We start from the raw sequence: 21,670 nt of genomic DNA, 5'->3' as shown, positions 1-21,670 counted from the left end.
TCTCTCTCTAACCCTATCTTTCAAATTAAATAAACAAAAATCTTCAAAAAAGAGTAAGTTAATTTATGAAGTCCAGCATTCAAATCTTTGGAGTTACATGGAACAGTGAGCCTGGCTTCTTTTCACAAGCCATCTACATCTGCTTGCCAAATCAGATGGATGTCTTTTTTAAAACTGAGGCAACAGAAGCCACAGAGAATAAAGCATAGAGTCTTTGTCTCTGTTTTGTCAGTGCTATTTTTTTAAAAAAAATCTTCCTGGTATTTAATAATGGATTAAAGGAATATCAGATAGTATTGATCTAATATTTTAGGTTACAAGAACATCTGACTCGAGAAAAACTTAAAAACAACCCAATCCTCTCAAATATGAAGATGCAGGAGGATTTTAATATATTTTCTGAACATTAGATCAGTGCTTTTCGCAATGATTATTAACTACTCAACAACTACAAGCTGAGAATTCATCATCGTCCTTACCTCAAATAATCACCTTATTATGAATTTAGCAATTACCTTGGTTATATCTCAGTCAAAACGTGCTTATCTGGTAATGAAATTTCTATTGCCAAACCTGAAGTGGAAAGAATAATAGACCTATTAATTATAGTGGCAGATACATACACGTGATGAGTCATCTTTGGGAGACAGTCTGGAAAATTAAATCTGTCTCTGAATTGTAGTGTGTAGCATCTGTTTATTGTGGAATATTTTCTTAGGATTGGAAACACTTATGAATAATTGATGGGCATTTTGCTTTAGCGCTAATAGTTGTACATATTATATTCATAGTCATTAAAGTATAGCTGGCCTAATGCCAGTTATATTTTCATCCATTAATATTTCCCACATATAACCTTATCCTCCTTCTGCAACCTGTTAAACCCTTCCGGATTCAATTATTTATAACATTCAGGTACAGAAAGTACCTGTCTTAAAAGTGGGTTAGGTTCCTGAAGTTTACACACAGTTATTTGGGAAGTTAGGCTAATTAGGTTCATCGACAACAGTGCCCTGGAACACTGCTGATTTGTATAAGCAATTACTGACTACTGTTTCTCCCACAGGAGAAATATAAATATGAATTGAATTCCTAGGCCAGGTCTGTACATTTATTTATTTAAACTAGGAATAGTTAGAAAATATTACTTTGGTAGAAGAAAGAAATAAAGGACAATTGTATGGTAATAATAATGCTATAATTAAGCAAAAAGGAAACAGAATATTTCCTTATTGGTATTATTTATCTTGTTGTGAAAAGTCAACCAAATAGCTCTTTGACTTCAGTGGGTGGAATTGCGGTGGAAATCGTGGGGGATCAGAGAGACTGTGAGGCTCGCAGCGTCTTGCTCAGAGATTCAGGGTGGAGTTTGTGCAGGGAACCCTTGTTCATGCCCGATACTAGAGTCAGGCTTCACTGATCTTGGGAAGAAGTGTCAGACAAGGCGGAACTGCAGGTCAGGAGAGGAAAGCAGCACCTGCCTGGCCTGCCAGGACCAAGGTGTCCTCGGAGGACATTTCAAGGGTGGATGGGGACAAGGAACAGTAGGAAGAACAGGCTATTCTCTGGTGGAGGGCTCTGGAGAAGGGGAAATACAGGCCATTCCGGCAGCAGTTTCTATGGCTGAAACGGGACCTCTCGGAGCGGACAGCCAACAACCTCTCTTGCTGCCTGTTGATGAAGGAAGCTGTGAGCCAGAGAGCCCATTCTCTCACGTGTCCATGGCCTGGGCAGTTCTTAGATGGGTTCAGAATCAAGATCTTAGACAGGGAGTGCATACCCAGGAGAAAGAAAGACACATCTGTGTAACTGCTTTCCACACAACAGAATCTGAGGGAGGAAAACACTAGAGTCAGGGGCAGTGGATTAGAGCATTTATTTATTTGTTTATAATGACCAACATGAAATGATTGATACAAGCTCTGTCGATAATACCAGCTGCCTGATGAATTTTCAAAGAGTTCATAATATTGCTAATAAATCCTTATTAAGTTGATATTAATGGTGATGAAAATAAATACAACTGCAGCAACAAAATAAGGACTAGCTACCGTTTTGTGGAATACTTACTCTGTGATTGACAGTTAATGTGATAAACATTTTATATACACTTACGTTATAAAAACTGATATTATATTATATACTAATTTATAAATTTTTTCCACTTAGCAAAATAGAACCTTGCTCTGCATTGACAAATATAATCGACATACCATTTAAATGTTCACATAGCATTCATTATATACTTGGGCAAATAATTATTCAAGCAAACTTTTAGTGTTTTCTTTGAAATCTTTATCTTTGACTTTGTCTTACCTCATTTTTACCCTGAGGTATCTGAGGTAAAAGAATTTGCATTTATCCTTCTTGAAGTTTGTAGAGCTTCTTGCATGTGTAAATAAAAATGTTTCATCAAGTTTTGGGAATTCTCAGTTATTTCTTGGAATAATGTTTCCCCCTTTCTCTCTGTCCCCTCCTCTGGGATGCCATTGTATGTAGATTGGCGTGCTTGTTGGTGTCCCACGTTTCCCCACTACTCTGTTCATTATTCACGTATTTTTGAGTCCATGGCTTCTCTGTTCTGTCGATTGATATCTGTTGATCTCCTATAGTTAATTTTTAATTTCCATTATTGTATTTGCATCTCCAAAATTTTTATTTGGTGCTTTTAAAGTGTAGTTGCTTTCTTTATTGACATTATCCATTTGACGTGATGTTTTAATTATACCTTTTAAACATGTTTTCTGTTAGTAATTTGAATATATCTATAATGGCAGCTTTGAAATCTTTGCCTGTTAAATTCAGGATCTAAAATCTACCAGCCATCCCAGGTGGTATCTGTTGCCTACTTTTTCGTTGAGTGGGGGTCATATTTTCCTGCTTCTTTGCATGTCTCAAACTGTTGAAAACTAGAATTTTCGATACTATTGCAGAGCAACGCGGGACACTTATTCTCTCCCCCACTCACCACCGCATTGCCCTTCCCTCAGGCTTGTATGTTTACCCACTTAGTGACTTGTTGGGCTGTTTTAGTAAATCAATTTCTCCCAAAGTATAAATTCTTTGATGTTGCTCCTCAGAGAATGCAGCCCTGGGTATCCACACACTTATCCTGGGATGACGAGGAGTCTCTGTTTTCCTATTTACTATGTTCATCTTTCCTGCCTTGTTGAAATCACATACAGCTGTAGACACCATGCTTCTCTGTAAGTTGCTTCTTCCATCTAAGTCTTGGAATCCCTAGTTGAGACCAATCTGTCCATCAGAAGTCACACTGGGAATGAGCCTTCCCAATGCCAGGACAAGGCATTTTATAGCAAGGAGCATCTCAGGCAAGGAAAGAATTTACGGATCCTGGGCAGGGCCCAGATTTCTTATCAGAGGCTTCTGTGGAAGATAGCATAAGGTAAAATGCTCCCATCATCCTTAGGGGCATGTGATAGCTTGTGTTTTTTTCAAAGATGAACATCATGATGTATCATTTCTCATATACTCTTTGTAATGGGATGTAGACCCTGCTTTAATTGAGAGAGGGAGTTTGTGTTCCGTCACCTTTTAATTGAGTCAGCCTGTGACAATGGCAGTCCTATATAATGTGACTTCTGCATCTAGGCAATAAAATGTCACCGAGTTTTTACCTGGTTCTCTTGAGCTTCCTGTTCTTAGAATCCAGCTAATCTCTGACCAACAGATTTATGACAATAATCACTAATTATTATTGTTTTATGACACTAAGTTTTGGGATGGTTAGTCAAATAGTAGTGATGACTGGAAGAGGGCTTTATCAGGATAGCACACAGGAGTTGAAAAACAGTCTCTGGTCTGGTTTCCATTATGGCAAGCTGGCATTGCTCACTGCCTTCCTTTCAATGGTCCATCAGATGGCTTAAGAGAAGTGGTTTGTACTAGGAAATCAGTCCATTCTTCTACTCGTTGGTCTGTTTGATGGATGGAACCCTTTGGATCAGCACCTGTACCTCAGAACTCTCCCTTCCCCATTCCTGACTTTGCTTTCTCTACCACACCTTGTTTCAGCCCCAGGCCTGGACTATCATTTGACTCCAGCACCATGCCTCCATTGTTCCATTATAATCCAGTGGTGTATTGTAGCCAGCTCATAAAAGTTTACAAGACCCAGTTCTCCATGTCTCATCTCAACTCACTTTTTAGTGGCACCACATTGATTAACTTGAAATCATCCATGGTATTTATACCATAAAAGTCAATGAAGTCTACAAATTAAGGCTTCCCCTCCTAGTCCAGGGGGCTAATTACCAGCTTATCCAATACCCTTAGCCTTACTTCCTCTTGCCCTTGGTGTGGTGTTTGCAGAAAGAGACATCAAGACATGTAAGTTCTGGTCTTTGTCCTCAAAGAGTTGACAGGTATATAAAAAAAGTGCTGTATGCTGTTACAGTACAGTAATGAGGCTCTGGTGTGTCAAGGAGGGAGGAATTGTGAGCTACTGTCTTAGTGAGTTCTGCCTGCTAGGGTGGTGAAGAATGCAGAAGAGTTGAACAAAATACAATTTCAGACAGAAGGACCCATGTCAGTGACTACAGGTTGGGGGCTACCTACTGTGTAGAAAAGAAAGTGGCCGACCAGAAGAACCATGCGGCCTGGGTTTTCATACTCAGAGAAGGCCTCGAATTTGTGTTAGAAATGATCTCCAAATGAAGTGGTATATATTAAATGCATTCATTTATTTAGTGTAAAACTTCAAATATACTACACATTTATTTGGGTATTTCTTTGTTTAAAAGTATTCTGGGCATTTAAAAATAGCCCAGAAATGATGTAAGTGATGTAAGCTTTCTCTGACTCCAGAAAGACCCCAGAACATGTTGTGTAAGGACATGGGAGCATCTCAGAGGCCAATGTCTTCTGACTGGTTAAAGCACTAAGTGTGTATGTGGCAAGAAAGGATGAAGTGACATTTTGACTGTAGGGGAACTGTGTACGCCATGCAGAGGGCCTTGGACTTTACCTTTTGGGAGAATGAAGACCTTCTGAAGGTTGTTAAGCAAAGGGGTGGTTTAGTAATCAACTTTGCTGCAGTAACAAAGAACTGGAAAAAAAAATCCCAGCTTTTATTTCTCTCCATATACTTGAGGTGTGCTGGTTAACTAACTCTGTTTCAAGTAGTAGTCCTATTCTGTTCCAGAGTTTTCCCAATCCCAGGACAATGGTTGTGCCCTGAGCTAAAAAGGATCAACCTAGTGCTAGAGAGAAAGAGCATTCATTGGCTGAAGCAAGTCATACACCAGCCCCAGTTTCAACAATGAAGGAGGTTCACTCACTCTATGGGGAAGGGGAAGGGAATATTTATCAAGAGTGTTCAGTCCACCAGGGAGTCTTTTATGATACAAGACTGGCTATATGAAAACAGACCCAAGGGGGAAGGTTGGTGGAGACTGAAGCGTGGAGATAGATAGGCAAGTCCATCATTAATCTGGCATATCCCGTTATTTCTGGTGTTCTGTCCATCCTGAAAGAGTCTCTGGAGAGTACCCAAAGTGATTCACGCAGGGGGAACATAGCCATTCACTCAGAGGCGAAGCCAGGGGAACAGAGAAGGCTCTTGCTCTACCCAGAGTGGCCGAGTGAATAGCAGCTGGCATTGGAAGGACGCTTGACTCTGGTTTGTGTTCCACATCCACTCAGCTGCCACAGCTCTCAATGCCACCCATGCTCCTTTCTTGAACTGTATGCTTTGCATAGAATCTATGCCTAAGAACACAGAAAAACTTTCTCTTCTCCCTTTCCTCCTCTGTCTGTTCTCTGTCTCTCCCTGGTGTTGGTTTTGTTCTTCCGTTGGCCTAATCTTATGGTATGGAAGGCATGGAACCACCACAAGGAAGGGAGATTAGATAATGGTACTTCAAGCATTGTAAATCTCAAACTTGGAAGAAAGCAATTAGAAAAAGCAGCTATGAACAGGAGAGACTAAACATGTTTTTTTTTTCCTATAATTTTATGGATTCCCTCCCCCCCCCCCCCCGCCAAAATCATGATATATTAGAATAGGATAGAAGGAATGATTTCACTTTTCCCTTTATATATTTCTTTCAAAATTCAGTTCCTCAGTCACACTAGCTGCATTTTGAATGCTCAGTAGCCACTTGTAGGCTAGTGGCCATTGTTGGTAGAAACAGAGCATTTCTGCCTTTGCAGAAAATTTTACTGGACAACCCTGAGCCTTTCTGCTCTGGCTGTCTTGGGCCTTATCATGTGGTTCTTGTATTCATCTTGCTTTTGGATTGGGCAGAAGCCTTATTTGTTTTAGCTGTGAGTCTTATGTTGGCCAGCTTTGCTTTCCAGTGAGTACCTGTTATTTTTTTTTCTGAAGTTCTGTTCACAGGTCTTTGAATCACTCTGCGGCTTCCCTGTGCTGCTTCTCATGCAGGTGCTGGTACTGTGCAGCTCTATGTGGCTTAGCTTCACTCACTTTGAGATTCAAGGGCCCACCTTGTCACCAACTCTGGTGTTACATGGGGATTCAAGGAAGCCCCCAAAACCGTACTGCAAATGCCGCTGCCCACCTTTTCAAATGCCTAGAATCGGATTGGCATTTTAACAGTATCGCTGGGTGATTAATATGGTTCTGGGATGTGGTAGGCCCTTAATAAACAGTTGCTAAATAATAATCTTTCTCAAGCAGCCCAATGTCTTTCACTGTACTTATTTATTTCATTATATTTAGACTGAACGATCCTACCTAAGTGAAGACTTTTATGTAGGATAACACACACTGAAGTAAAGCCCACTACTCTTGTATTACATTTGTTAGTTTCTCCATATGTTCAACTGCCTAAATTATGCACACTTTCCTAGATGAATAAATGAAGACCCTTCTCAGTTACCTCACATCAAAGTGTTATCTAAAAAAATCAATTAAAACTTACAAGCCAATCAAGGGCGTGCATTGCTGTGGGGCAGTCTTCGGTCTGCAGGGTCTGGGCAAATTTCAAAGGATAAATTTAGTTACCTTGAGACAAGACAACGTCCCGGGTATATTTACAATTCATTATCAATCTGTGCTTGAGAAATCCTCTAGGTAGTTCTGGTTGATTTGGACAGATGTAGAGTTTATGGAATTCAGGCGTAATTTGCTTCATGTGCACCTGATCCCAGACTGTCCCTTCACTGCTTATATTGACTCTCTCAGGGGGGTTTCTGCTTACCTCTTCACAGTTGGCTGTATTTTGAAAAAAAAAAAAAAAGGAAGGAAGGAAAGAAGGAGGGAAGGAAGGAAGAAAGGAATGCAAATTACTAGACTTAGTAAAATGTACCTTTTACTTTTTATTTTTTTTTGTGCTTTTCTTCCTCTTCCTGCTCCCTTCCACCTTTGTATTATCCAATTTAAGACTTGGATGATAAATAAAATTCTTCCAAAATGATGGAAGTGAAGAGTTTGGGATGATATATTGATTCCCAAGTAGAATCATAGAAATTGGGGAAAATAAAAAGCACAGATATATAAAATGTAATTACCAGAATAAATGGATTTCAGAACTGGTAATAGAGTGATAACAAATCTCCCATCCTAAGTGCCACAGTCGTTTCCTCACGGTTGAGCTGCTTGCAACCATTCAAGGCAGATGCACTGGCATCACTGTGGATCATTTTCCACAAGTTGCTGGCTAGTAAGTTGTGTCTTCTTCATATTCTCAAACACAAGCAAATATCAACAGATCAAAGTGAAAGAGGTAGATGAAAAACAGCATGCTTGTAGTGTAACACAGAAAATTATCCCCCCAAAATTAGTGTAGTCTTAGATCAACATAGATTCACTGGGTCAGACTTTAGGTCTAATTGTTCCATACTCTATTTAGCCAGATAATTGCACATATTTTTACAGCCTTAATAAATTCATCAAATGTGGCTCAGATAGAATTATGTCTCCATAAGACCGGGGTTTGACTTTATAATCAATTTTCTATTAATAGACCATGAACCAACCTTTTCTTTCTTCTGAAGCAAAGGAAAGACGGAAGAGAAACTTAGCTGCCTTTCTCTCTTTTTCTGGAACTGCCTCATTGTGATATGTGTTGTGTTGGTCGTGATTCTGATGTTCCGTGTGGCATGTTTTTCTAAGGTCCCTGTGATCGTTCACAGTGGATGTGGTTTCATAATAAGCAGGGGAAATCAGCCCCTGCCTGAAGAGCTACCAGGGCCAGCCATGATTCCCAACGTGGGAGCTCTTGGAGGTCTGAAATGCTCTGACTGTGTTGCCCTGAGAGGCAGCGTGGTGTTCCCGCTGTGACTGTAGCGCCACACAGCCTGGCCTGCAGTCTGAGCTCCATGACCTGCTCCTTTTTGGAACCTTAAACAGTTTGCCTAATCCTGTGGTTTCCATTACTGAAATATGAGAGTGATAATAATAGTTGCTACTCTATTAGGATTGTTGTGAGGATAGTTCAGTGAGTTAAAACACATAAGGAATAAGCATGTAGTGATTTTGACTTTTTTCATGACAAGTATAAACACTGAGCATCTTTTCATGATTCGTGTCCAATTAGTGTCTGTTCAATCTTTTGCCCTGTTTTTTTTTTTTTCTCCTATTGGAGTCTCATGTTTTTCTTAGTGACTTGCATGAGATTGAATTAATTAATTAATTAACTTACATATTCTGGACAACGGTCTTTGACACCAGTCTTTGATTCATGAATATACTCTCCCATTCTCTTCCATTGTAACTATTTTCACTCTCCAAATGGTGTCTTTTCATGAATAGAAGTTCATAATTTTAATGAGGCCCATTACATAATTTCATAACTTTATTGTTAGTGAATTTGGTTTGTTATTTAAGAGATGTGTCTACTTGAACATCAGAAAGTCTTGTTTTCTTTTTAAAGCTTTATGATTTTTATCTTTCACATGTTAATAATTGATATTTTATATGGGTGTAATATGAGCTAGGCCTCCAGATACACTGTTTGTACATGGATATTCAACTGTTTTTTGAAACAGCCTCTTTCCTTACAACACAGGGCAGTTTATCTTTGCATTAATCAAGTGGTTCCATTTGCATAGATCTGTTTATGAGCCCTCTATTTTGTTTCCATGGCCTTTTTTTTTTTTTTTTGCCAATCTCACACCATCATAAATAATATAACTGTAGAGTAAATCTTGATAATTAGTGCTATAAATTTTCTAAATTTGTTCTTCAGTTGGATATTCTTTTCCCTTTCCATGTTCAAATAAATTTAGAATCAGCTTGCCAACTTCTACAAAAATTTTTTTACTAGGATTTTGATTGGTATTGAGTTTGGTATTGGTTTGATTGGTACTGGTATTGGTATTGAGTTTAACCATTATTGACAAAATTGACAGCCTTCTAATCCTTACATGTGAATTTATCCTTCTCCCACTCTCACTATTTTCTTTTAAGGTCTGTATTAATTTCTCTTAGCTTTGTATTACGGCTTACATTGTAGCATCTGGCACATTTTCTATTAGATTCATTACTAGATGTTTGACATTTTGTAATATTCATGTAAATGATATTTTAAATTTCATTCTTGAAGGTGTTTGTTGAAGGCTTGTAAACAAGAGATGCCTTTGCACCCACCATCTTTGCTAAATTTTCTTAATTCTAATAGCTTATAACATCTTTTGAATTTTTAACATACACAATCATGTTGATGGGTTAATGACAATGTCTTGTTTTCTAATCTTCATGGTCTGTGTGTAATAAGGCATCATTGTGCTGGGAAACACCTTCATTACAAGTGGAATAGAAGTGATGGTGGGCATCCTTATTTCCTTCCTGAACTCCAAAGGAAAAAACCATGAACTTTTGTTTTGTAAGCAATACACACTTTTTATGCAGTCTGATAATCTTAGTGCTTTCAGTTGGAGTATTCCAAATTTATATTTAATATATTTGTATTTTATTTACCCTGTGACTATTTTTTTGCTTTTTTATTTTTTATGTAATGAATACATTTTTCATAGATACAACTTTAAGAATACACTGGTTCTATTAGTTTTCTATATAAATGTGTTCAATTGTCCTATTTGTTTTATATTCCTTTTTTTTCCTTTTCTTGCTTTAAGTTTTTTTAGTTTGTTTTTTTTTCACCTTTGATACTCCTTTTCTATTTATTTATTTATTTGAAGGGCAGAGTTATTGAGATATTGAGATGAGGGGAGGGGTGGAAGGGGAGGGAGGGGGAGAGAGAGAGAATCTTCCATCTGCTGGTTCACTCCCCAAATTGCTGTAATAGCTCTGGCTGAGACAGGCTGAAGCCAGGAGCCTGGAACTCCATCCAAGTCTCCCACATGGGAGCAGGGGCCCAAGTGCTTGGGACATCTTCCACTGCTTTCTCAGGCACATTAGCAGGGAGGTGGATCAGCAGTGGAGTGGATTAGAATTCAGGGCTTGAAAGGATTCTCATACAGGATGTGAGCACTGCAGGCGGCAGCTTAACCCACTGTGCCCTGGATTTTTTATATACTTGTCAATTATACATTACTTTATTGTTCTTTTGGTGATATCCCTAGCAAATACAGCATTCATCCTTGACTTATTACAGTCTAGTGAAAATTAATATTTTTATCACTTTCTGGGAATGCTAGCACCTTAGCATATTTTAACTCTATCTTCTTCTGTCTTTCACATTATTTTTGTCATGAATTTTTATTCTACATAAGTTAAACCCCATGAGTATTGTTTTATAAAGTTAATATTATTTTTATATATTTGCAAAATTACTCTTTTTGATGATCTTTATTTCTTCTTGCTCTCCTTGTTTCTGTCTGGGATCACTTCTGTTAAGGTAACTCCATTGTACAGACATGCCTATTTATTAAATTTTCTGTAACTACCTGTATCTGTTCATAATAATTATTATTATTTTTTTTTCTGGCCAGGCAGAGTTAGACAGTGAGAGAGACAGAGAGAGAGTTATAGACAGTGAGAGACAGAGAGAAAGGTCTTCCTTCTGTTGGTTCACTCCCCTAATGGCCGCTACTGCCAGCGCTGCGCCGATCCGAAGCCAGGAGCTGGGTGCTTCCTCCTGGTCTCCCATGTGGATGCAGAGACCCAAGCACTTGGGCCATCCTTCACTGCCTTCCCAGGCCACAGCAGAGAGCTGGACTGGAAGAGGAGCAACCAGGACAGAATCTGGCGCCCCAACCGGGACTAGAACCTGGGGTGCTGGCGCCCCAAGGCGGAGGATTAGCCAAGTGAGCCACGGTGCCGGCCCATAGACCATTTTGTTCTCATATATTTTGTCAATTGTGTATCAACCAAATTAAAAACAGATGCTCTCATGCCATAAGAGGTAGAAGAAGAAGAAAAGCAACTCCTCTGAGGATTTTTTTGTTGCTCCCCCTCTTCGCGGAGGAACGACACAGGACCCTGCACTGTTCTTTTGTCTGCTCGGCCCTCCCCGGGTTTGCTGCTGGTTCTTCCCGGGTTGGCTACCGACCCTTCCACCTCCGTGGAAGGGTGGTTCCCCCTGCCACTTTCCCCACTTCTGTGGGGGAGCGGCACACCACCGGCCGGCTCTCTCGGGGGCTGCACAGGTGTTCCTTCAGATAGATGTTCCCCATGCATGTTGTCTCTCCTCCTTTATAGTCCTCTTCCACCAATCCCAACTCTGCTACCCACACGCCGAGTACGCTGCTCTCCTCCAATCAGGAGCAGGTCCTACAGTTTATTGGTTGAACTGGAGGCAGCTGTGTAGAAGCTGTTTCCTCCTCTCCCAACGCCATATTGTGGGAGAGCAGATGCATAGAATAAGTCTTAATTTGAGTAACTTAGTCTAGTCCGAGTTGCTCCCCACATTTTTTAAAAATGCTTTTCTACTGGTAATGAATTCTACTTTTGCTTATGTATAAATACCTATTTCTATTGAAGGAAAATTTTTTCTTAGTATAGAATACAGGTTTATGCTACCCTGCCAGGTACTATTTAGAAGTCTTACAGGTGGGTGTAAAATGTATTGAGCTTCAAATAATTTTCCTAATTGATAATGTTTACATTGATCTTGGGTGTTTAGTTGAGATCGCATGATTTCCTCTAATAGCCACTTTGTTTCTGGCTTTTTGTAATGGAAATAGTCCAGTATTTGGAAAGAAAAATGTTTTCATTCAAAAGTCAGCTCCATCATTTACTTAGCTGTGACCTTGGCCATGTCACTTAACATCTCTGATCCAATTCCCTTATCTATAAAATGACAAAATATGATATTGATTCTATTACACTGGGAACTTATAGCTTCTGTTGAGATACATGTGCTTTATAAAATATAAATACCAATTAGTTGTAAATTTTTAGTGCTATTACTGTGTACTAGAACAGAAGGAGTCTCACTGGATATATTCAGAATTCTCTACAAATGCACTTATTCATGAGTACCCACAAAATACTTAAATGATAGTGTTCGCCATGTGTCTATCTGTACTCTTGCTTGTATTAAGAATATTGTTGGGGCCGGTGCTGTGGTATAGTGGGCAAAGCCGCTGCCTGCAGTGCTGGCATCCCATATGGATGCCAGTTCAAGTCTTGGTTGCTCCACTTCCAATTCAGCTCTCTGCTATGGCCTGGAAAAGCAGTAGAGAATGACCCAAGTACTTGGGCTCCTGCACCTGCATGGGCGACCCAGAAGAAGCTACAGGCTCTTGGCTTCGGTTCATCCTAGCTCTGGCCATTGCAGCCATTTGGGGAGTGAACCAGTGGATAGAAGTTCTGTCTCTCTCTCTGCATCTTCCTTTCTGTAATTCTCTGCCTTTCAAATAAATAAACAAATCTTTAGAAAAAAGAATATTGTTGGGGCCGGTGCCTTGGTGTAGCAGGTAAAGCCGCCGCCTGCAGTGCCGGCATCCTATATGGGCACTGATTCGAGTCCCAGCTGCTCCACTTCCGATCCAGCTCTCTGCTATGGCCTGGGAAAGCAGTGGAAGATGGCCAAAGGTCCTTGGGTCCCTGCACCCATGTGGGAGACCCGGAGGAAGCTCCTGGCTCCTAGCTTCAGATGGGCACAGCTCTGACTGTTACGGCCAATTAGGGAGTGAACCAGCAGATGGAAGACGTCTCTCTCTCTCTCTCTCTGCCTCTCCTTCTCTCTCTGTGTAACTCTGACTTTCAAATAAATAATTAAATTTTTTTTTTTTAAAAAAGGAGTACTGTTAAAAGCTACCTAAGATAAACTTACACAAAGTGAATCACAATTTTTTTCCTTATCTTTCAAGGAACTAACATGAAAAGGGAAACCTGGCCAGTTACATAATTCATAACACCAAATGCTCATAAGAGAAAAATAACCCATTATTCATAAAAAGTGCAGTTCTTTCTTTCTTTTTTTTTATTTTTTGACAATGGACACTGAGAGAGAGAGACAGAGAGAAAGGTCTTCCTTTTTCCATTGGTTCACCCTCCAATGGCCGCTGTGGCCGGCGCACCACGCTGATCCGAAGGCAGAAGCCAGGTACTTATCCTGGTCTCCCATGGGGTGCAGGGCCCAAGCACTTGGGCCATCCTCCACTGCACTCCCGGGCCACAGCAGAGAGTTGGTCTGGAAGAGGAGCAACCAGGACAGAATCCGGCGCCCCGACCGGGACTAGAACCCGGTGTGCTGGCGCCGCAAGGCGGAGGATTAGCCCAGTGAGCCGCGGCGCCAGCCTGCAGTTATTTCTTAATATTGTTCAGACAGGAGTTTTCCTGTAGTTTTACTTATGATGTAAAGCTATTGAAAATATTTTTCTGCTGGTTTTTTCAGTTACTGATTTATATGGTTAATTCAAGTCAATGTTGGATTGATCTAGAATTTTAATATTCTGCTCCATATTCCTCAAGGGAGCATTACACATTTTAATGTGAGCTGCAAGTAACTGCTCTCCCAACCTACTTACAAATGGATTCTATGCAGAAAACCAATAAAGAATGCCAGTTTCCTTTTCAAAATGCTTGGATACACATTAGAGGGAAGGTTAGGCTCGTAAATTAAAATTTTATTTTGCATATACAACATTAACAAAACTACCCTAGGAAGACAACATTAGGCTGCATTTCGTTTTTCCTTCAGAGAGGCAAATTTTAAAATTCCTTGCTATATTGATCAAATGTTTACAGTCCTTGCTGTGTGCAGGTATGTTGCTAACTCCTGGTTTGCTCATCCTCCTTTTACAAAAAGTGGTCATTCAGACTTCCTTTATGCTTTACTTTTTCTTTTTTGTTTTTTGAAAAACATGTATTTAAATGAAAAAAAATAGTATGGAACTGTAGTTTTTAAACAAACGACTGAAGTGCATATTAGTGTCTCACAGCCAATCCCCCTGATACATCTCTCTGAGATTTAGCATGATGGACACCTTTAAAATAGAACGGTGGTTCCTTATTTAAATTCTTTGGCTCTGTCTTCAGGTCGCTGGCATGCATTTTATATGAGATGTGCTGCATGAGTCACGCATTCACTGGCTCCAATTTCTTGTCCATTGTCTTAAAAATCGTTGAGGGTGACACACCTTCCCTCCCCGAGAGACATCCAAGAGAACTAAATGCCATTATGGAAAGGTACGGACATAAAGATGTTGTCATAGAGACAACTTTAAAGTGTACTTACTTTGTAGTTCATTTGAATAAAAATCATCTGTTTAAACATTGCAGCATGTTGAACAAGAATCCATCTCTGAGACCATCTGCTATAGAAATTTTGAAAATCCCCTATATTGATGAGCAACTACAGGTATTTAAAATGAAGGGGGTTCTGGGAAAAGAGGCGTTAGCATTTGTATACACGAGCTATGACTTGAAGATGTGTTCTGGAATGAGACACATTGAGAGTCAATCAAGGAAAGAGAAAAAAGGTTACAGAGAAAGCAGAGGGAAATATTGGGACAATCTCCTTGTAAAACAGAGTGTGAATTCCAGTTTTCTTGTGCCACTGGGGAGAAGAAGTTAGGCTTCTGATTTGCTGCCTGAATTCGACATGCACCCTCAGTGCCCTTGTTGACAGATCTTAACCTCAACACCTTGCAGCTAGGTCCCTGCCAAGACTAGAGAGCACTAACCGGACACCAAAGTCTGTGGTTTTTGTGGGTTGTTGATTTTTCTGCCCCCTTATTGTACATCTTCATGACACTTTGTAGTGATTGGGTGATTATGTTTTGTTTTCCTCTAGATTACAAAATTTTGAGGGGCCGGCGCCGTGGCTCACTTGGTTAATCCTCTGCCTGCGGTGCTGGCATCTCATATGGGCGCCAGGTGCTAGTCCCGGTTGCTCCTCTTCCAGTTCAGCTCTCTGCTGTGGCCCGGGAGGGCAGTGAAGGATGGCCCAAGTGCTTGGGCCCTGTACCCTCATGGGAGACCAGGAGGAAGCACCTGGCTCCTGGCCTCGGATCGGCGCAGAGCTGGCTGTAGCGGCCATTAGGGGAGTGAACCAACGGAAGGAAGACCTTTCTCTCTGTCTCTCTCTCACTGTCTAACTCTGTCAAATACATAAAATAAAAAAAATTAAAAACCCACAAAATTTTGATATAGAGGATCTGACTCAGGTGGTTAAAAAAATGTGAATGGTTTTTCTCTGGAGGATATTTTTGCTTTTTCTTTTTAGCTTCATAGGTTTTCACAGCGCAAATCCTTCAGGCAAGCTTGCTGTGTTTTTCTGAACTGCAAGACTCCTCTAAAAACTGCGAGATTTTTCAAGAGTGGGCCAGTTCTAGCAGGAGAGATCCCGGGGTGGGTGGCGAGGACAGGCATTCCTTTGTCCTGTGCCAGGCATCGTACTGAGCCTGGGGACCCTGGTGAGAGGAACTGGCATGGCTCCTGTTCTTTTGACATTTGACTGCTAGTGCAGGACCCAATGACCAAGGAAAAGTAGCAAATAAGGAAGTAACTATAAACAATCAGAAACACTAGGAAGAAAGTAAACAGAATCCTGTAAAAAGAAAGCAGGAGAAAAGGACTTTGGTGGTCAAAGGAGTCGGTGACATTTCAACACCAGTGAGCTCTGAGGTGCAGCAGGCCACTCAGAGAGCTTAACAAAATGTCCAGATCACGGGGAGGAGCCGGTGCACAGGCCCTACCTCCGGGTCTCTAAGAAACACTTAGAGACGGATGTAGAAGGGAGAGCTCTGCAAGCGTGCACCTCTGGGAAAGCTCATGCCAACGCGGGGAACACAGACCAATCGTAAGTGCCCTGGTCCTTGCAGCTCTCTCTTGGTGCAGAGGAAGTGGGCTCCAGGGGCCTGCAGGAGGTCCTCTGAAAGGGGCGTTGGGACGGGGTACTGGCGGGCAGACAGGAAAAGTTAAAAGGGACCCAAGGAGATCTGCTGGGCTGAGGCACTTGAGGCTACTGAGAGGCACTTGCCCTGGGCAAAATTTAAGGGAGACCAGAAACTCTACTCAAGATGAGTCATATTTTACACAATATTTTTAAAGATTTTTATTTATTTATTTGAGAGGTAGAGTTACAGATAGTGAGAGGGAAAGACAGAAAGATCTTCCTCCGTTGGTTCACTCCCCAGATGGCCGCAACAGCCAGAGCTGAGCCGATCCAAAACCAGGAGCCAGGTACCTCCTCCAGATCTCCCATGCAGGTGCAGGGGCTCAAGGACTTGGGCCATCCTCCACTGCCCTCCCAGGCCACAGCAGAGAGCTGGACTGGAGGAGGAACATCCGGGGCTAGAACCAGTGCCGCAGGTGGAGGATTAATCTACTGTGCTATGGTGCCAGCCCCTTACACAATATTTTAAAAATACAAATTAATATTAAAACTCCCTGGCAACAAAATATCAAAAATGTAAAGGCAGGATGGAATAGGGCTAGGATTAGAGTGAGGCAGGGGAGATGGAATTGGGTGAGTTCAGGATTGGATCCTGTCTTTCTTTAAACTTTTGATATTCATGGCTTCATGACTTTTTGGCATTCATTTCGATCTTATTGCATTACAATACTTTAAAAGATTTATTTATCATGTATCTGAAAGGCAGAGTGACAAGGAGCGAATGAGAGAGAGATCTCCCATCTGCTGGTTAATTCCTCAAATGCCCACAACATCCAGAGTTGGGCCACACTGAAATCAGGAGCCAGGAACTCCCATCGGGGCCTCCCATATCGGTGGCAGGGGCCTAACCACAGCCTCCCCAGGAGCGTTAGCAGGAAGTTGGATAGGAAGCCAAACATCCCGGACTCAAAAAAGCACCCTGATACAGGATGCTGGCAACACTGCAACACTGGGCCCAGCATTAACATTATGTATCCTGGTTACTGAGGTATTTTCTGGTGCACCCTTAGAATTTGTAGCTGAAGTGGTGCCTCACTTGTTCCAACCTGGTCCTGGCCAGAGCAGTGTGGACATTACCTATATGGTGTGGGAGGTGGGAAACAGCTCATGTATTCTCAGGGCTAACAGAGAGCCTGCCCCTGTCAGGGAACTGGCAGATGAAGTCAGAGCAGTGGGCAGGAGCCTGACCCCACTGGTGTCATGTAATGTAAGCCCCTACAGAGGGAGGAATGGTTACCATGTGCCCTGCTAGCATGCTGCCTGCTATAGCAATTGCCCCCCAGATCTGAAAAGGCTCTGGGTAGCTTTATGCCCTGACCGTGCGGAAGAGGATGTTTGTCAGTGTTGTTGTTCCTTTTTTCAGCACCTAATGTGTAGATATTCAGAGATGGTTCCAGTAGATAAGAATCTGGATCGTCAGAAGGAGACTGCTCGTATAATTAATGCTGTGTAAGTAATTGCTTTGTTTTTCAAGAGCTCATGGAGCGTAAATGTTAAATGCGTTTGTCTTTAAAAATCTATTAGTGCTAAGCTGACTGCATGGAGTATCCCAGCATTCACTCAGGTCTTGCCAAGAAATTAAGAAGCTTCAGTAACGAGGCGTTCCAAAGCCCTCTGCCCCAGGTGGTAGTAAATTGAAATCATAAAAATTTAAACCCCTGCACAGCTCATGCATCTGCAGGCTAGCTCTGCAGTTGCCTTGTAAGTATATAAAAAAATTAATATCGCAAACACTTACTGATATCTATGCTAATGAGCCTTCTGTAATATGCATAAATGGCTTTTCCACGTTGTTTGTTTAACGTGAACTATTAGAGCATCTACTGAAAAGAGAACGTTGTGGAGCCCCAGGACGACTGCAAATCATTCACTTTCTGGAAATAGACATTCTCTTCCACGAGCACTAGAGAAAGTGTGTCTCCCAGAAAAGTGTCATTATTTCCTGACCTAACTTCTCTCCTCCATCAGTAACATGTTTCTTGCTGTAGCTTGCAAGGCTTCGGAATGCCCTGGAATACCAGGTCACTTTCAAGCAGCCATGTCAGACCTGTAGGCTGCCAAGTGCACACCTCCAGGGCACACTGCTTTTACGATGCAGGGATGCAGGCTGTAAGGTTGCTGAGGGAGCTCCATCTAATCTGATGAGGACCCAAAGACAATGGCAGCCCCTCCCCGGAGGTGTGTAAGAGAGTGCACCAGCTGCCCCTGCTCCTCAGGCTGATCTTCCAGGTCAGACAGTGCCGAGATCTCCCCTAACACCCCAGTCCTGTGGTTTCTCAATTGCACCATGTTGGATTTCCATATCCACATTTGAACTACAGAAACTTATCCATCAGATACTCAGTCTTCTTTCAATGCATGCTCTCCTGTTCCCAGCTCCCCACCCCCAACCTGGCCCCCCGAAACAGCAGGGTGAGAGGTTCGCAGGCAGGAGTTCTGAACGTGAAGACCAGCCCACCTGCACGCTGTCATGTCCAAACTTACTAAAGAGCCGATGGAGCTGGTGTGGGGCACCAAGATCAGCCCTGGTCTCTCTGACACTGTTTTCTGTCGCTGGACACAAGAGTTTGTGTTTACTGAATCAGAGGGATCTGCATAGAACAGTATGGAGGTGGCCCCTGTGCAATTATTGCACCTGTTCTGGAATTTCTCTTGAAGAAGCTCCAATTTTTTCTTCCGAAGAGTCTTCTGGAGGAAGTGTCCAATTTAAAGATTTATTTATTTTATTTGAAAGGCAGAGTTACAGAGAGACAGATGTGGAGAGAGAGAGAGAGAGAGAGAGAGAGAGAGGTCTCCCATCTCCTGGTTCACTCTCCAGATGGCCCCAACAGAGTTGTGCCGATCTGAAGCCAGGAGCTTCTTCCAGGTCTCCCACGCGGGTGCAGGGGCCCAAGGGCTTGGGCCATCTTCTACTGTTTTCCCAGGCCATAGCAGAGAGCTGGATCAGAAGTGGAGCAGCTGGGACCTGAACCGGTGCCCATATGGGATGCTGGCACTGCAGGCGGCGGCTTCACCCGCTATGCCACAGCGCCAGCCCCAATGTCCAGTTTAAAAGGATTTTTCCTTTATTTACACAACTGAATGTAGCCTCACAATAACTTCTGGAAGAAGAGCATAAGGAACTCCTTTGTCATACCAAATGCAGTATTTTAGGAAGTGACAATTCTGGATCATACTTCTTGCTTTCATGGTTAAGAGGAAAGACAGCCTAAGAAACTGCTGGTATTTCTCAGAGTCCTGCAGAGTCTGGTTGCTAAGTGGAACATTCTTCTTGGATTCTGCCTTGACTGTTGAAGAACTTGGCTTTGAGCGATTTCATGCATTAATTCAAAAAAAGATATTTCAGAATTTTTAAAAAATATTTATTTATTTGAAAAAGATAGAGAGAAGGAGGGAGGGAGGAAAGAAAGGATGGAAGGAGAGAGAGAGAGAGAATCTTCAATCTGCTGGTTCGCTCCCCAAATGACCACAACTGCCAGGGCTGGGCCAGGCCAAAGCCAGAAGCCAGGAGCTTCTTCCATATCTCCCACATGGGTGCAAGGGCCCAGGCACTTGGGCCATCCCCTGCTGCTTTCCCAGGCACATTAGCAGGGAACTGGATTGGAAGCAGAGCAGCGGGACATGAACCAGTGCCCATATGGAATGCCAGCACTGCAGGCAGGGGCTTAACCTTCTACTCCACAGTGCTGGCCCCAGTTTTTCAGAATTAAAAGATGCTATTTGGACCAGTATTCAAAGTGGGGAAACAATTTTGGAGTATTGATTTTTCTATGTTCTGTGTTACTGACAGAGGACATTGAAAACATAAAAAGTGAAATTGAAGATACAAGTGAGCCTTTAATAGATCCTGTATATGGGCATGGCAGTCAAAGTTGAATCTCCTACTGATGGACGTGCTGTTTCTAGTGAACGGGATGGTGACAGAATGCTCAGGAATAAAACTTCTTGGTGTACATAACAAGCAGCTATGAGATTCTTAACATTATAGGAAGCTTTAAGATACTGTAAGGTTGGTTCTTACTTGAAATCTGCAAAATTCCCTATTTAGACTGGTGGCAGTGAAATGCATCTCATGGTGTTTTTTTTTTTTTGCTAAGACCATGGCTTTAATTGCCCCTGAGCCTCCTTCTAAACAAGTTAGGATGTTTTTCCAATCCAGAAGATAGTGGATGAATACCTGATTCACTTCTAGCAGACGTCATGAAGTGTCGGATCATGTTTCAGATCCTAATACATACATCTCATTAAGAATAAACTAGATCCAGAAGGATTAGCACTCATACTACTGGGTCCATTTCTTCAAGAATTTTTTCCTGATCAGGACAAAAGTGACCCAGAACCTTTTACTGTCTTCCACTACAATGGATTGAGGCAATCAAATTGATCCAGAATCCTTTACTCTCTACCACTACAATAGATTCAAGCACATTACAATGAAAGGTGATGTATATAGAAGAGACTGAGGTTATTGTGGGTTCAAGATCCCCTGCTACAGATGACAGTCCTATTAAGTGCTGTCTCCAAACCACATATGGCCATACATTGAATTATTCTGGACCATAGGTCCTTCTCCTTCACTATGCTCGTTTGGCTAAGAGTTTATAAGGAAAATAATAATAATACATCGAAAGGATTCAAGACTGGTAATTGACTAAATTAAACTAAACACTGGTATCATTGATTAACTGTAAATAGCAAAACCACATTTTCAGTGTTTAAGATGTTTACATTATTTATTTTAAGCTTTATGTTAAATGTTATCCTATTTTTGCCCTTTGTGTGTGTGAAATTTACGAGCAAAATTAAGCTTTATTCAGAGTTTCTCAGTTTTGCAGTGGATAATTGTTCATTTACGTATTAAATTACAGGCACAATAATGCTATAGAATTTGTGTGTTAAGTATAAAATTTGCTATTTATAAACTTATACTTTAGGTTTAATTCATTCAGGCACATTTTATTGTGTGAATGATCTGGCTTGTTATACAGCAGCTGCCACACTGAAATACAGAAGAGTTCATTCTTTACTGAACACTGTTTCCATTAGAGATATTGATAAATAAATAATTAGCCCAGGTCCTTTGACAGTTGGCTTAAGTCTGGCATGTTTACAGAAAGTAGAAACTATAAATAAACATTACCATTTACTCACTAAAGTACAGGTGATGTATTTTTTAAGATGATAGAAAAGAGAATCTGTTGAATAGTCTTAACACTGTTAACTTTCACTGTATTGCCAAATAGATTTTTCCAAATTTGTCCAAGCAGCCCTGTAAGCCAGCTTATATTTATAAATGTGATAAACGCATGAGAACATCTGTTATTACATTAGTATATTGCATTATTCATTATGATCTAGTTGATTGCCTAAATAAACACTTCTTTTTTATTAGAAAAAAAAAAGCCACATCTCTGGGGGTAAGGTTTTAGGCATGC

At 41.3% G+C, this 21,670-nt stretch overlaps 1 protein-coding gene and 1 pseudogene across 14 annotated transcripts in view; both read left to right on the top strand.

Moving 5' to 3' along the window:
- Positions 1-21,670, top strand: part of NEK11 (NIMA related kinase 11) — a 334,291-nt gene that overhangs the window by 102,339 nt on the left and 210,282 nt on the right. For 12 of the 14 annotated variants that reach the window (XM_051818472.2, XM_051818466.2, XM_051818468.2 and 9 more), the window contains 3 exons: positions 14,375-14,524; positions 14,618-14,696; positions 17,599-17,684. In XM_051818472.2, coding sequence (XP_051674432.1) covers positions 14,375-14,524; positions 14,618-14,696; positions 17,599-17,684 — 315 coding nt within the window. The remainder of the gene's footprint in view (positions 1-14,374; positions 14,525-14,617; positions 14,697-17,598; positions 17,685-21,670) is intronic. The other 2 variants (XM_051818474.2, XM_070072821.1) reach the window with 1 other exon arrangement.
- On the top strand, positions 19,905-20,766 carry LOC127482860 (ubiquitin carboxyl-terminal hydrolase MINDY-3-like; annotated as a pseudogene).

This window comes from Oryctolagus cuniculus, chromosome 4, assembly GCF_964237555.1.
Source record: "Oryctolagus cuniculus chromosome 4, mOryCun1.1, whole genome shotgun sequence".
Classification (NCBI taxonomy): domain Eukaryota; kingdom Metazoa; phylum Chordata; class Mammalia; order Lagomorpha; family Leporidae; genus Oryctolagus; species Oryctolagus cuniculus.
The sequence above is the reverse complement of the archived record's forward strand: the minus strand, read 5'-3'. Positions and strand labels throughout refer to the sequence as shown.